The sequence below is a fragment of the Coregonus clupeaformis genome, chromosome 31, assembly GCF_020615455.1.
Source record: "Coregonus clupeaformis isolate EN_2021a chromosome 31, ASM2061545v1, whole genome shotgun sequence".
NCBI classification, from domain to species: Eukaryota; Metazoa; Chordata; class Actinopteri; order Salmoniformes; family Salmonidae; genus Coregonus; species Coregonus clupeaformis.
Genome location: NC_059222.1, coordinates 13188253 through 13203534, shown reverse-complemented (window position 1 = coordinate 13203534; position 15282 = coordinate 13188253). Strand labels below are relative to the sequence as shown.

General features: G+C 43.4%; 1 protein-coding gene and 1 non-coding gene across 2 annotated transcripts in view; both read left to right on the top strand.

Annotated features, from left to right (window-relative positions):
- hs3st3b1b (heparan sulfate (glucosamine) 3-O-sulfotransferase 3B1b) overlaps positions 1 to 10340 on the top strand; it is a 29476-nt gene extending 19136 nt beyond the window's left edge. The window contains exon 2 of the mRNA XM_041858919.2: positions 8383 to 10340. Within this exon, the coding sequence (XP_041714853.1) occupies positions 8383 to 9001 (619 nt within the window). The 3' untranslated portion in view covers positions 9002 to 10340. The remainder of the gene's footprint in view (positions 1 to 8382) is intronic.
- Positions 10341 to 14267: 3927 nt separating this feature from the next.
- LOC121548120 lies at positions 14268 to 14322 on the top strand. Its single transcript, XR_005996610.1, has one exon. It is a non-coding gene; the product is annotated as a U7 small nuclear RNA (small nuclear RNA).
- The last annotated feature ends 960 nt before the right edge of the window (positions 14323 to 15282 follow it).

The window sequence follows — 15282 nt, the reverse complement described above, 5'->3', positions numbered from 1 at the left end:
TAGTCTGTTTCATCTTTTGTTCACCCTTGCTGTATCTAGATCAGAGAGTCATATATGTATCTAGATCAGAGAGTCAAATGCCTGTAAATCACAATGTGTGTGTCTACTGCTTCTGGTGCCGCACGCCCACATACACACACATCTGAATGAGCTCTATCTGAATGACACCATGATACTGATGAGGCCTGAGTCTACAGGGTGACTGGTGTGATGGCGATGCTGGAGTGTGTGGCTGCCTCAGGGGTCACCAGCGGTCTGCTAACACCTTTAGCAAACACCCACAGCAAACACAACCTAACACACTGATCACAGAGGATTACCAGCACTAAGCAAACTCAGGATCGGTGCTACAGAGCCAGCACTGGATTGCAGCTAGTGTTTGTGTGTGTGCACCTGCAGCGGAACCCTGTGTGCCCGGAGTAGATTTACTTGTTGGCATGGCCCACTAATGCAGTGTCAGGTATACCTTATCTTGTATCACGTCAATCAAAGTTATGAGGTGTAGTGTTGTGTTACCCAAGGAACCAATGGGACCTTCATCATTCTAAAAGGAATTGTGAAATAAAATGGCCCTTTTGGCATAGCTAGTCTTCATTCCTCCCTCTTCAGTGGAAAGTACTACTGAAAATGGCAGCAGCTCAGGGTAGGGACTAGGGGTGCATCCCGAATGGCATCCTATTCTCTATGTACTTCACTACTTTGACCATTGCTATAATATTTTCCCAATGTAGCCCACATAGGGAATAGGGTGCCATTTGGGACACTACCCTAGGTTGGCAGAATGTGTAAAGCATGAGAGGAGGAAGTGAAGGCGGCACTTTCTACCCCCACCGCCCCGCCACCCCACTCCCCCACCGCCCCGCCACCCCACTCCCCCACCATGCTCACTGTTTTATTTATACCACATGGAGAGCTGCCTCTCCTTGCACCATGGTCCTGTTATTAACACTCAGTAATTCTGCTCACCCTGCATGGCCACAGGCACGTACCTCGATGTGGGCCCTCCGAGGAGAAATAAGCCACTTTCTCACTGTTATTTTCCCTTTCAGAGGTACTGAATAGCAACAAATAAACTAAAAACAGACCATGTAGCAAATTGAGAGTTATTGAAATGAGTGATTTGTGTGTGTCATGCTGCGGGGATGGTAACCCATCACGAAGGAACCACTGTGGTTGTGAGAAAGGTATCTGGAGCACTTTAACCTCAGTTAAGTGTTTTCATTTTAAAAACAGAGAGAATGGTTGGATTCCAAATGGCACCCTATTCCCTTTATAGTGCACTGCTTTTGAGCAGTCCCTGGTCAAAAGAGATGCGTTATAAAGGGAATATGGTGCCATTTGGAACACAACCAAGTATCTAAAGCTGGCGGTTACAGTAGTACAGTGTTGGCGTGTCTTTTTGACACTTTGCCTGAGATACAATCTCTCACTCTGTTTGGGTCGTTTAGTTTCTGTTTATTTACTCTTTGCTGGTGTCCAATGTTCCCTCAAAGAACCAGGCTGGTCCTTAGCCTAAACTAAAACCATGGAGTTGGACCAAATCAAACCACAGGACCTGGGCCAATCTCACACAGATACTAGCAGTAAAACATGTTTTATAAGAATGCACTTTGTTGACATATTTCTCCCAGTGATGTATGGAGCTGTTTAGGTTAACTGTTTGTTAACGTTGAAGCCAAAAGTCTATTATTTAATTACAATGCTCTGAGAGTCTTACTTCTTGTAGACGGTAGAGGGTTGAGAGAGGCTGGGCTATGCCAGCCAGCCAGGTCAGTGTCTGTCTACTTTATTCATCTCCCTTCTTCAGTAGACCGCTCAAACGGTCTCTTCCAGGGGCTTCCACCCTCCATCAATGTGTGTGCCTGTGTGTTTGTGTGTGTATGTGATTGTGTGTGCGTGTTCCACCATCCAACCCGACATCTTACAGGGATCCAGTGACACCATTTATTCAGTGAGGTCTATTAATGTGTAACTCCAGGCCTGGATGGAAAGCATCCTGACAATCTGAAGAGGGGCTTCTTCTCAAGGCTTAATGTTCCTTTAGTATCAAATAGGGTTCATCACACAGTCAGCATGAGTTATTTACTCACAAACAGTCACAAACAGACACAACACACACACAATTAGGAGAATGCATGCACGCACATTCACTCCTGGCCCTTAGGTTAAGAGGAGATCCCTGGATCTTTTCATACAGGAAATGAGCTGTCAGGAAACTCTAAGTGGCCACATACCAGAACCTACCATCCTCTCCTCTCCTCTCCTCTCCTCTCCTCTCCTCTCCTCTCCTCTCCTCTCCTCTCCTCTCCTCTCCTCTCCTCAACATCCTCCACAGTGTGGGTCTGTGTGTTTGTATTTCAATCCCATTTCATAGACAGACTAGCTTCTCCTGCTGGACAGTTACAAACAGACTGTAGTATATTACTTTTAGCACCCTATAGAGGCTTCATAATGTGTTTATTTACCAGTCAGAGATTAGACTTACAAAAACCAGTAAAATATAATATACTTCATCATCCATGCATTGATAAATGGTGTTTATGAAAACAACCAGGTTTAATGTGTCCTCAGTCTAACTATGCAGAATGAGTCTCTCTTATGCATTCAGAACAGAGACAGGGGCACCAATAGAATACTCAATAGACCACTTTGAGCCCAGACTTAATTGCTAGTCAGTCAGTTGTCTAGAACAGGGGTTAAATAGGTCTAATTCACAACAACCTCCAAACTTTGTGCCCAGTCAAGGAACAAGTGGGCCTCAAGATGCCTATCTTACACCGCAGAAGAGTCTTTGTTTTTTAGCTGAAGACTTTGTAGCCACATCTCTCCTCCACTCCTGTTCATCTGAAGACCTTGGGTGAGAGGTTGGAAGAGAAGAAAGAGAGTCTTTCAGTGCTTCTTCCCCCCGTTTCCTCCCTCTCTCCCTCTCTCCCTGTCTCCTCTTGTGAAGTGTCACTTAGCTTCTCTCAGATCTCCAGGCTGGTCTCTGACTGCCTGGGGTTTGGGGACTGCCCCTGATCAATAGCCTATAGAGTATTGGGAGAGGAGGTAAGTGTTTGTAGTGGCTATTCAGGATGTCTTTAATAAGTTCAGAAAGTGTTACAATTGAAGTATTACCAACTGGGCCAACTCAGTGCTCTAAATGGGCAGAAGTTTTTCACTTTTTCACAACAGTAGAATTCTGAGAATAATTATATTTATTTGATTGTATAGGTGACTCAGCATTGGTGAGCCATGTTGAGGTGAATCACATGGAGAGGAGACTGTCTTTGGTTTTAGCTATCCCCTAGCTTTAGTACTCAAGGTCTGGAAATGATTGGGCCATTAGCTTTGGTTTGTTTTGACCTCTCTTCTTCGTGTTCATTTCAACAGCTCTACAGATACTTAGAGCATAAGCTGTTTGTGTGTGTCTTGTGTTGGTGTTATCTCTATGGGGAGTAGGTCTGCTCAACAACTTAAGGTGTGCATCAGTCTCTCCTGTCCTTAGTGGACGAGAACTATCTCTCTTGATTTGCCTTCACACAAATGATCCTACGAGGGATAGACACCTTGAGCAAGGAAGACTTTACATGCAGTGACATACACCCAATGCCACCAGTATCATATAGACACCAAATAGGGAACACCATAACAAGGCAACTTTACTCTCTTCTGTCTTTGAACAAACCGGTGGTCATTTTGTTACGGCTGTTACAGATGCACTCGTTCAAAGGAAACAGAGGCAGCCTCTTATCGTCCAATTAAACGTGACAGGAGGTAGAGAGACAGAAATAACCCCTGTCTTGTCTGCGTTTATCTGTGTGTGTGTGTGTGTGTGTGTGTGTGCGTGCGTACGTGCCTGTGAGTGTATTTACTGTATCTCTGATGGGATGTGGGCCGTTAAACGCAGGCCACAGGGCCACTCCAGTCCCCCGTTTGAAGTTGGTATGCAAAGAGGGCTTCTGCTTTGTGTCTTATCGCTGTTTTTGGCATCCCTTTCAACTTGGAAAGAAAACCCTTCGACGGAGGGGAGAGAGAGACAGAGGGGAGAGAGAGAGGGGAGAGAGAGAGAGAGGGGGGAGAGAGAGAGGGGAGAGAGAGAGAGAGGGGGGAGAGAGAGAGAGGGGGGAGAGAGACAGAGGGGAGGGAGAGAGAGAGGGGAGAGAGAGAGAGAGAGGGGAGAGAGAGAGAGAGAGGGGAGAGAGAGAGGGGAGAGAGAGAGAGGGGGGAGAGAGAGAGAGAGCAAACCCATACAAACCTGGCTTTCTGTTGTGTGTTCCGATGTGAAGAGCAAGGGCAGTTTACCCAAATGTTAAATGTCTGTCATGCAATTTTAAGATATCTAATATTTTTGTAATAGGAATATCATAATGCACTCTCAAACTTTTGCATAATTTCCGCCATTAATTTTGAAAGCGATGCTCACGAGCCGAAAGTGGTCCCTCTTTTTTGTGTACTACGTCATCAAATTGTATACTACGTCATCCATTTCATATGATATGTTTATTTTAATTTTTTATTTGCATGATATGCTACGAATCGAATTGGTACTATATGTTACGAATTTAAGTCGTTATGTGTTGTAAGGGACCAACAACATAGATGGATGTTGGCTGTTTAGAGTAAAGACGTTTATCCCATGTGGCATTGAGCAGAGAGAGGCGGAGGCAGTGGAAGGCCCTAGAGCTCGTGGAACCTCTGGAGTCTTTAGGGAGGGCAGCTGAGTGTTCCAGGGGATAATCTCTAGGCACACGTTCCACTCTAGAGCTCTCCAAAAGCTCCTCTCACTCAAAGCTGAGAGTGATCGAGAAGTGCTTCCAATCAGTCCTCAATAGGCACCCAGCCCCCAACTCACCCCTCCACCCTTACCCCAGTCCTTACCCCCGCCCCCATGGCCCGGCCACTGCCTGCTTCACCCCGCCGCCAAAGGACAATGCCCTCAATTTGAAAGGAAAGCAGGGAAAAAGAGGGTCTTGTTGTCACAGAATTGCCTGTTTGCTGACAGAACCTTTAAAAGCACTACCTCATAAATCAAAATAGAGCATAATAGGCATTGTTCCTACCAAGAGCTACTCTTCCCACTGAACGGAGCACCCCCCCCCCCCCACTCCTCCTCTTCTTCTCTTTTATTCTACTCCCTCCCTTTTCTGCATCTTTGGCACTCTTCTCAGAGAGGAGTGGGTAAAGTCATAGGGGGAGGTTTTTATTGAAGGCCTTCTCTTCTTCTCTTGTGGTGGATTTGGCGGGTCTGTTTAGAGGGTCTCGTTTTCCCGCTCCCTCTCTCTCTGTCCAACTCTGCCCTCCTTTTACCCTCTCCCTCCATCCATCCCAACCCCCAACACTTGATTCACAAGAGGGATTCCCTGAGCTAGGATCACCATAATCTATCAGCATGCACATTCTACCTCAATCTGCCTCCTTATTCCTCCCTATCCCTCCCTATCGCCAGGCCCCATTGTCACTTAGAAATCGGATTAGAACGAGAGCTGTGTGCTGGTTCTGTGTTGGTTTGCTTCTAGGCAATTTATGCAGCATGTTAGCACTACAAAATACAAGAAGGTTGCAGGCAGTATCACCGTTATTTCTAGAGCGAATTAGTGACTAATGCTTTGTATTTTAAGGCTGACTTGTTTGGTTTATATTCCTTGAAGACATTCGAGAAGCCTGTATAAACACTTTAAGTGGGATCAACACTCTTGAAGAAACAGTAGTATGTGTGTGAGCGAAGAAAGGAGTGCAATCCAAACACGCGCACATGCATGCCTGCGTGTGTTAGCTTGGATGCGTGTGTTTGTGTGTGTGTGTGTGTGTGTGTGTATAATCAGTCTATTTGGCGTACACTCCTTTCTTCTCTATCTAATAATGGTTTTGCTTAGGAGAGATATGTCATGCTCTTGCAGAGAGAGATTCAGTGCATCCCCCTGTTTTGATTTCAATAGGCAGTTAATGAGCTTTTGGAAGAAGCCTCGGTTCTTTCCTCTGCTCCCTCCTCCTCTTCTGAAGTGTCAGCAATCAAGCTGATATGATCATAATTAGATCACTGGCTGGCTCTTGAAAGACTCTGTTGATACTACACATACATATCTGTCAAGAAATGTCCATGAACCATTTCATTAGTTACCTCACATCACCCTGGGCTTTCTCTCCTTTATTTCATCTCTCTCTCTCTCTCTCTCTCTCTCTCTCTCTCTCTCTCTCTCTCTCTCTCTCTCTCTCTCTCTCTCTCTCTCTCTCTCTCTCTCACTGTCACTCTCTCTCTCTAGCTCTCTCTCTCTCTCACTCTCTCTCTCTCTCACTCTATCTCTCTCTCTCTTGATCCCTCTCTCACACTCTCACTCTGTCTGTCTCTCTCTCTAGTTCACTCTCTGTCTGTATTTCTCTCTCTCCCTCCCTCTCTCAGAAAGCGATTCTTGCCTCACAATTTCCACTATAAAACGTGACTAGTAGTGCATTAAAGGAGAGCCAGCCAGTAGTACATGCCCATGAATTAACCATGAGGTGCAGTAGTTTTACATGAACTAGATTCTAGAGCAGAACTGAGGAGGACGTAGAACTGAAGGAACTGTAGGACAAAGAATGGTAAGCCTAGGTCTATATGACAGCGCCAGTGCCTCTTACAGCAGTTAGGGTGTGTAAACAGTCATGGTGGGATTACACAGTGCAGGGACAGGGTATTTTACAATGGCTGTGTAACTCTGCCCCTGCACAACAACACAGCCTGATACATAGATAACCCATACAGGCAGGCTATCAGGGTGCACACACTCATGGAGATAAAGGTTCCCTTTAGCCTATTGTCCCCTATCTCTCTCTCTCCTTCCTTCCTCTCGCTTTCTTTCTTTTTCTCTCTTATTATCTTCCTCCTCCTTGCTTTCTCGCTAACTATCTGCCTTGTTTGCACTGGGGTTCATGCAAGATAGTATCAGTCTTCTAGTGTGTATTTATACGTATGTGTCCTGCAGGGTTGTGTGTATCAAGGCTGTGTATGTGTGTGTGTGTGTTAACGAGCGTGCGTAAGCATGCATGAGTGCAAGTTTCTGTAATCTCCGGTTTATAATAGGACCCCTCACCTCACCTCCAGCTAGTGGGTATCAGAACCAGAATCACATGAAGACATCAGAGACGTACAGGGTTTCCTGCCAGAGGCTCCAGGGGCTCTCCGCCAGGGAGGGAAAGAGGATCTGTGTCCCGTTGTCCGTCAAAGCCCCTCTTATCGCCTCGCCATAATCCATTCTCTATGATTGGCTTGCATTTCTGAAACCCGAAACCGCCTTGGCAGCGGAGAGCACGTTCACTTTTCATTCGAATGCCTCTTGATCATAGGTTCTGTATGTAACCTATCCGTCTCACTCCGACTACCACAGCCGTACTGGCTGGCCCGGGCCCTGCTAGAAACATTGGCTAAAGTGAAACTTGTTGAGTCTCCTTTCAGACAGCTCCAGGGCTTATTGAAGCACTCCGCCATGGGCACACCACAGAGGGCTCTAGCTAAATCAGTGAAAGGCAAATTAGGCTGTGCTTTGCTGCCTAAGCGGTTAATGGTGTAAAGAGGCAGGGTGGATTAAGACTTAAACCCAGCGTCACTGGACCATTAGGATGGTTGGCAGAGACAGACAGACAGACAGACAGACAGACAGACAGACAGACAGACAGACAGACAGACAGACAGACAGACAGACAGACAGACAGACAGACAGACAGACAGACACACAGACAGACAGACAGACAGACAGACAGACAGACAGACAGACAGACAGACAGGAGAGATGAGACAGGGCACTTCTCTGTGTGTTGTTGATCAGATGATGAAATAGCACAGTGAAATGTTTTTTCACAGAATTTGATTGTAAGTTCTACACTACACAGCATTTTCTTGTAGGTGGATTTTTACTGAGGAATATAGCTGTATGACTACAAGCGATGTGAAGGCCTCTAGCCTGTGTGTATGTTTTTAGTGAGTGGTGTTTATGTTGGAAGGCTGCCTGTAGTAATAGGTTGTGAGCCCTGTAATAAGGCCAAGCGGCCTACACTAACTGACTGACTGACTCATTGATTGTAGAACACAATGCTCTCCATCTGGTTGATAACATTATGCAAGATATATTACATTATGCAAGATTCTCCTCCTAACCACTCCCCCGCCCCCCCTATCTTTTTCTCTCTCCCTCTCTCTCTCTCTCTCTCTCTCTCTCTCTCTCTCTCTCTCTCTCTCTCTCTCTCTCTCTCTCGCTCCTCCATTCTCTCTCCCTCTCTCCCTGCCCCCCCTCTCTCTCCTACCCCCCCCCCTCTTTCTTTCTCAATCAAAGTGTATTTCTGACTGCTTTAAAAATGTACTAGTTCATAGTTCTAAGAGTCATGAGTCATAGAATTTCTTCTAACCCTGTCCTATTTTCTTCTCCTCAGGGAGCTGATGCCCAAGACCCTGGAGGGCCAGATCACCATGGAGAAGACCCCCAGCTACTTTGTGACCAGAGAGGCCCCGGCCCGGATCTCCACCATGTCCCGGGACACCAAGCTGATTGTGGTGGTGAGGGACCCCGTCACCAGGGCCATCTCTGACTACACGCAGACGCTGTCTAAGAACCCCGATATTCCCACCTTCGAGAGCCTGACCTTCAAAAACAGGACTACGGGGCTCATCGACACGTCCTGGAGCGCCATCCAGATAGGCATCTATGCCAAGCACCTGGACAACTGGCTGCAGTACTTCCCCATGGGTCAGATCCTGTTTGTGAGTGGGGAGCGTCTGATCAGCGACCCGGCCGGAGAGCTAGGCCGGGTGCAGGACTTCCTGGGGCTCAAGAGGATCATCACAGACAAACACTTCTACTTCAACCAGACCAAGGGCTTTCCCTGCCTCAAGAAGGCTGAGGGCAGCAGCAAGCCCCACTGCCTGGGCAAAACCAAAGGGCGGACCCACCCCAACATTCACCCAGAAGTGGTGCAGAGGCTACGGGACTTCTACAGGCCTTTCAACATGAAGTTCTACCAGATGACAGGACATAACTTTGGTTGGGATTGATGGATGTGAATTTGGGAGGACACATTGTTTGTTATTTTCTTCTCTGTAATTCAATGAATGGCAAAAAAAGACATGGGAGATATTGCTATATATATGTAAAATGTACAGAAATCTATTTTATAATAATTTATTTTTATTTCTAAGCAATTAATTCACTAAGCTGCCTAACCATATTGTACATACATAACATCTGACCCACATTTAGTTTGTAGTTTTTTTTTTTAACATTCCACATTTTATTTTGTTTCTTTACTCTTCCCTTAATGGTCCCTCATGTCAACTCAATAGAGTTAAAATGGTCCCTCATGTCAACTCAGTAGAGTTCAAATGGTCCCTCATGTCAACTCAGTAGAGCTAAAATGGTCCCTCATGTCAACTCAGTAGAGCTAAAATGGTCCCTCGTCAACTCAGTAGAGCTAAAATGCAGATAAGTAATAATTGGTGACTGAAATAAGAATAGAAGGATATTGATAAAGGCATCGTTTTAAAGGTATAGTGTTCACAGAACAGTGATGAAAAACCCATTCATGTGCATTCTGATTTAAACATTCATAATCACTTTCACGTTCAATAGCCATAATCAAACCCTTCCCCCTCACATTGCTCCTTGTCTAGTTACTCCTATGAGTTTCTGTTCCATCCAAGTATTGTGCTTCATAATGTGGGTTACCCCTATCCACATCCCATTATTCTACTGTCCCTTTGGTCTAACCAGCTGATCTCCTGCCCTGTCATTGGCCTAACCAGATGATCTGATGTCCCTTTCATTCAATAACAGGTGGATCAATTGGCCTAATTGCTGCTCATTGTGTCAGACATGGTTAAAGGGTACGTCTGGCCTCCCTCTTGTAGGGCTCCTACAGCCTGTTCTAATGAATGGCCCATCCACCAAAAGCCTAAATCCTATTTCTGACCACATCACTTTGATAGGGCTCCATGTTGACATGATGCTAATGGAATAACGTTACTGAGGCCCATCGATTCAGGTCTCCTCTCCACTATACTCCTCTCCACTATACTCTTGCTCTCATTACAAGACACTGTTGGCTCAGAGCCAAAGGTCATACAATTAAATTTGCTCTGAGAGACTTTGATTTGTTGAAGAGACAGAGGGGAGGATGCTCTGGGTAAGAGGAGGACTGTAGTATAGTCCTTGAATGCATCCCAAATGGCACACTAATTCCCTATATAGTGCACTGCTTTTGACCAGAGCCCTGTGACCCCTGGTCAAAAGTAATGCAATATAAAGGGAATAGGGTGCCATTGGGGACACAGTAAATACGCTTGGCCTGAGTTGAGCTAGGAGCTAGCAGTGGCATATACATCTGTCTGATACAGAGCATAAAGATAGAGATGATAGAAAACCACTGAGCGCTCTGCTTCACTGGAACACACCATCATCAAACAGGATCGGCAGGCCTCAGATCAGATCTTGAAGTGAGTCCCAAATGGCACCCTATTCCCTATGTAGTGCACTGCTTTTGAACAGATGTCAAATGACAATACTTTTGGGCCTTGGTCTAAAGTAGTGCACTATGTAGGGAGCAGGGTGCCATTTGGGACGTGTCCACAGATCAAAGGAAGGAGGAGAGTTTCTGAAGTGCTCTCTACGGGAACGGCCTCGGGCAGAGATACAGAACAGAACATCACCGTTGTCATGATCAGACTTCATTATGGTATGGCTATGGTCTATATAGTTTGCCTTACTCAACCCGTCATCCTAACATTGTTTCTTTCATAGTTTCATATTGGATCTCAATTCGCTCCTACTTGCTGCCAAATAAAAGACTTTTTCAGAGTATGGAGCTCAGATATCAAGTTACCCAGGCTACACTCCAGCTTGAGTCACTATCTTTTCTTTTGATATTTTTTTTCCTTTTCTTTCTCTCAATGCTTCTTTGTTATTGTTTGTCTTTCTATTTGAATTGTTTTATATGCAAGAGACAGTCTGTAGTTATCATTCGGCGATGTACATGCTGGCCCATTCCCTCACAGGTAGTGGCTACTTCAAAGTCATACTATGCTCTTTAGAGGATAAGAGGGCTAATTCTGCGTCCCAAGTGGCACCCTATTCCCTATAGTGTATTATATGTGACCAGGGCCCATGGTTTTTACCTCAAACTAGTGGATGGTAGCATGCTATGGTAGGTGGATGGTAGGGCTTGTCCTAAAATTTTACTGGTCCATTATTCACATAGTGGCTTTTTCTACCAAGGAATTTACACTTATTTTGAATTATCATACAACGCCTCAGTCTCCCCTTCTCTCCTTATAGTGCAATGGTTGTTGAAAGCATTTAAAATGGTCTTATATAGAGCAGGAAAACCATGTGAATACAAGCTATCACATTCTGAATTGGAATAATGTTGATCTTTCTCCCTGTAATGGTTGGAATAGGGGAGACTGGGGCAGTTACCCCCTGTTACATTTGCCTCCGGTCTCCCCTAATGCATTGGAATTCTCATCTTGTTCATGTTACTAAGAGAATAGTGTTACTCAACCAGAATGGATGCAGCAGCATGGACCGTGACCATGAGTGCACATTTTTAAGATAGCATGCCTCCCAAATGGCACTCTATTCCCTATTTACTGCACTACTTTTGACAATGGCCTTTAGGGCTCTGGTCAAAAGTATGCACTTTTATGGGGAATAGGGTTCCATTTGGGACGCATGCTATCTTAAAAATGTGCACTCATGGTCACGGTCCATGCTGCTGCATCCATTCTGGTTTAGTTTTATTCAACCCTTTTAGAGATCTACAAATGTTAGTGATGTTTGTCCTATTCCCATCCGCATATAATATGGTTAATACTTAGATGTGTAGCAGATTGTGTATGTATAAAATTTAAAAAGAACATGTAAATCAAGTATTTTGTGGTATCATGTACATCAAATGAATTAATTTTACACAGTGAAAGAGCAAAATGGAACAGATGTTTCTAGATAATTAAATACTGAACATTCATACTATTTCTTTGTATGAAGAAATAAATAAAAAAATTATATATTTTACCACTTTCTAACTTTCTAAGTTCATCTTTTGAATTTCAATGTGAAAATATTAAAATAATATGAAATTATCAATGTCAGAGTATGAACATTTAAAATTCAAAACATTTAGAATATGGAATCTTTGCCCATCAAAAGAACATACAAGAAAGTAATGATCTGTATTTCTCTCCACATGAAATGCAAAAAGTGCTAGTCTAGCAATTAGAGTAAATATGCTAGTAAATACTTGTTAGTAGTGCACTCAGACAGTAAATAGTTGTTCCTAGAGCACTCAGACATTGCACAATTGGATCAATGGTACTTTTCCTGTGGTGTACCTTTCCTCTAAAATGGAGGCTTTCTGGAAAATGTCTGATTACTGGTAGTTAGAGGTCTGAAGCAGACCAAGGGCATGCTGTGTCATCCACAATGGTTGGGAGGTGTGTGTGTCTGTGTACGTGCATGCGAGTGTGCGTATGAGTGGGGTGTGTGTACATGAGAATGTGTGTTTTTGTGTGGGTGTGAATTTGTGTGTGTATGTTATTCTGTATGTGTGTGGTTGTGGAACTAGTGGGCCTTTGTGGTTGTGGGGTGACACAGAGCAGCGTGGGAGGTTTGGGTCTAGTGGTGTGTCTGATTCCACCCCCTGTGAAAGAAACACACTGTCCTAGTTCCTAGTGTGGACTAATGAGATACACCTCTACCTCCCTGGCTGTTTATTTAAGTGTGTGTGTGTGCGTACGTGCATGTGTGCGCACGCACGCGCACACGTGGATGCGTGTATATGGAACACCTCCATGTCTTAACAGGGCCCTATTTACCCTTTCAGAGGTGCTGTGTTTACCTGGTTGTGTTCTGACAGGGATGCTGACACGCTGGAACTATGTTCCAAACCAGGGGAGTTCTTTACGCTCCATCACACTTTCCCATGAAATCCCACATTAAAAAATACTACAGTTTACAATAGAATACTACTGTACTTACTATAGAATTCTGTAGTAAACTGTAGTATACTGTACAATACCGTACTACACACTGTAGTATCCCTCTAACATGTGTAGTACTTACTATAGAATGGTGTAATATACTGTAGAATACTATAGTAAATACTACAGTATTGTCTGCAAGAAAACACTACTAAATATTCAGTGTTGGGGAAGCTACTCTGAAAAGATAGTTTACCAAGCTACCAATGATTTCACACTGAAAGAAGTTAAGCTACCCTTAATAAAAAATATAGTTTAGTCAGTGGTGGAAAAAGTGCCCAATTGTCATATTTAAGTAAAAATACCTTAATAGAAAATGACTCAAGTAAAAGTGAAAGTCACCCACTAAAATACTACTTGAGTAAAAGTCTACAATTATTTGGTTTTAAATATACTTAAGTATCAAAAGTAAATGCTATAAATAATTTTGTTTAGTGAATCCACCAGATCAGAGGCAGTAGGGATGACCACGTGTTATCATGATAAGTGCGTGAATTGGACCATTTTCCTGTCCTGCTAAGGATTCGAAATATAACGAGTACTTTTGGGTGTCAGGGAAAATGTATGGGAGTAAAAAGTACATATTTTCTTTAGGAATGTAGTAGAGTAAAAGTAAAAGTTGTCAAAAATATTAATAGTAAAGTACAGATACCCAAAAATACAACTTAAGTAGTACTTACAATTATTTTTATTAGTTACTTTACACCACTGAGTTTACTTAACTACAGTTACATTGAAAAAGTAGTTCACTACATCCAAACTACTTCATGAAAAAGTATCATATGTCAATCTGAAATGTCATAGACTACAAATTGCAAGAACAGATCATTTTGGTGTCATATGTTAACAGAATGTGTAATTTAGCCCATTAGGCAGGTCTGATGCCGAAAAAGAATACAATTATTGCCTACTTCACCGATATTTTCTTTTCTTTTTGCTAGAAATGTTGTGTGCAGTTCCAGTAGTTGGCTACACCGCTACATAACAAAAAACACTACCTAGATTTGAATTTAGTTCAACTACATGTAGTTCACTACTCCCCAACACTGTAAATAATACAGTAATGTCAGCAGAAACACTACAGTCCGCAAAAACACAGCACTTTTTTAGCTATTACAGTATTTAATTTGCATAGACCCTACCCCCATATCCCAATTTGTGACACCCATAAGTGAGAAACCTACATGCCAAGTATAGACCATATACTGTGTACCCTACAGGTTATAGAAATGAGCAGAAGTTCTGAACTATTCGTTCAGACCCCAGTCCTACCTACCAACAGGTTATGGAAAATTAGCTCTTTTAGTATTTCTGCAGTAGGTTTCCTCAAGGAGAAAGCCACCACTTCTATCTCAAAGATTATAAAACAAAAACACTACAGTAAATACTACAATCCGCAGAAACACTACATTAATTACTATAGTATATACTACAGTTTCCTTTACCTACAGTATTTATACTATAGTTAACTGTAAATACTACAGTATTTGTATTTGTATTTATTAGGGATCCCCATTAGCTACTGCCAAGGTAGCAGCTACTCTTCCTGGGGTCCAAACATATTAAAGCACTTACATTACATATAAAACAAAATATAAAACAGCACATCATATAACATTATTACACCACTACATATCTACAATATAAAATGTCTAATACCACCATACAACAATATCACAATGTGTGCGTATGCATGTGTCTATACCCCTGTGTGTGTCTCTTCACAGTCCCTGTTGTTCCATAAGGTGTATTTTTACCTGTTTTTTAAAATCTGATTCTACTGCTTGTATCAGTTACCTGATGTTGAATAGAGTTCCATGTAGTCATGGCTATATGTAGTACTGTGCGCCTCCTATAGTCTGTTTGTAAGGTTCTGTATTTGTTTTCTTAGTTCACCTTGTGTTCTTGTACGTAGCCCTGTTTCTTTGTGTTCTTGAACGTAGCCCTGTCTTTCATTTTTGTTCATTGATTTCACCTGTGTTAGTTACTCACCTGGTCTCATCAGCTCCTTATTTAGTTCAGTTCTTTCTGTTTGTGCCTTGTGAGGTATTGTTCATTTTGACTCTACTAAGCCTTTCCCTAGCTCGTTTGTGAGAACCAGTTTTAGCCTTCAGTCCTAGTTTTGTTTCACCTGCTTGTTTGCCTACCTGTGTATGACCATTGCCTGCCTGTGACCACGATTCCTGCCTTCTGCGAAGGCGTAATAAACAGCTGCCGCGCTCTGCGTGTGAATCTACACCTTTTTCTACCTGAGTATTCATTACACTGTTCTGGACTTGGGGACTGTGAAGAGACCTCTGGTG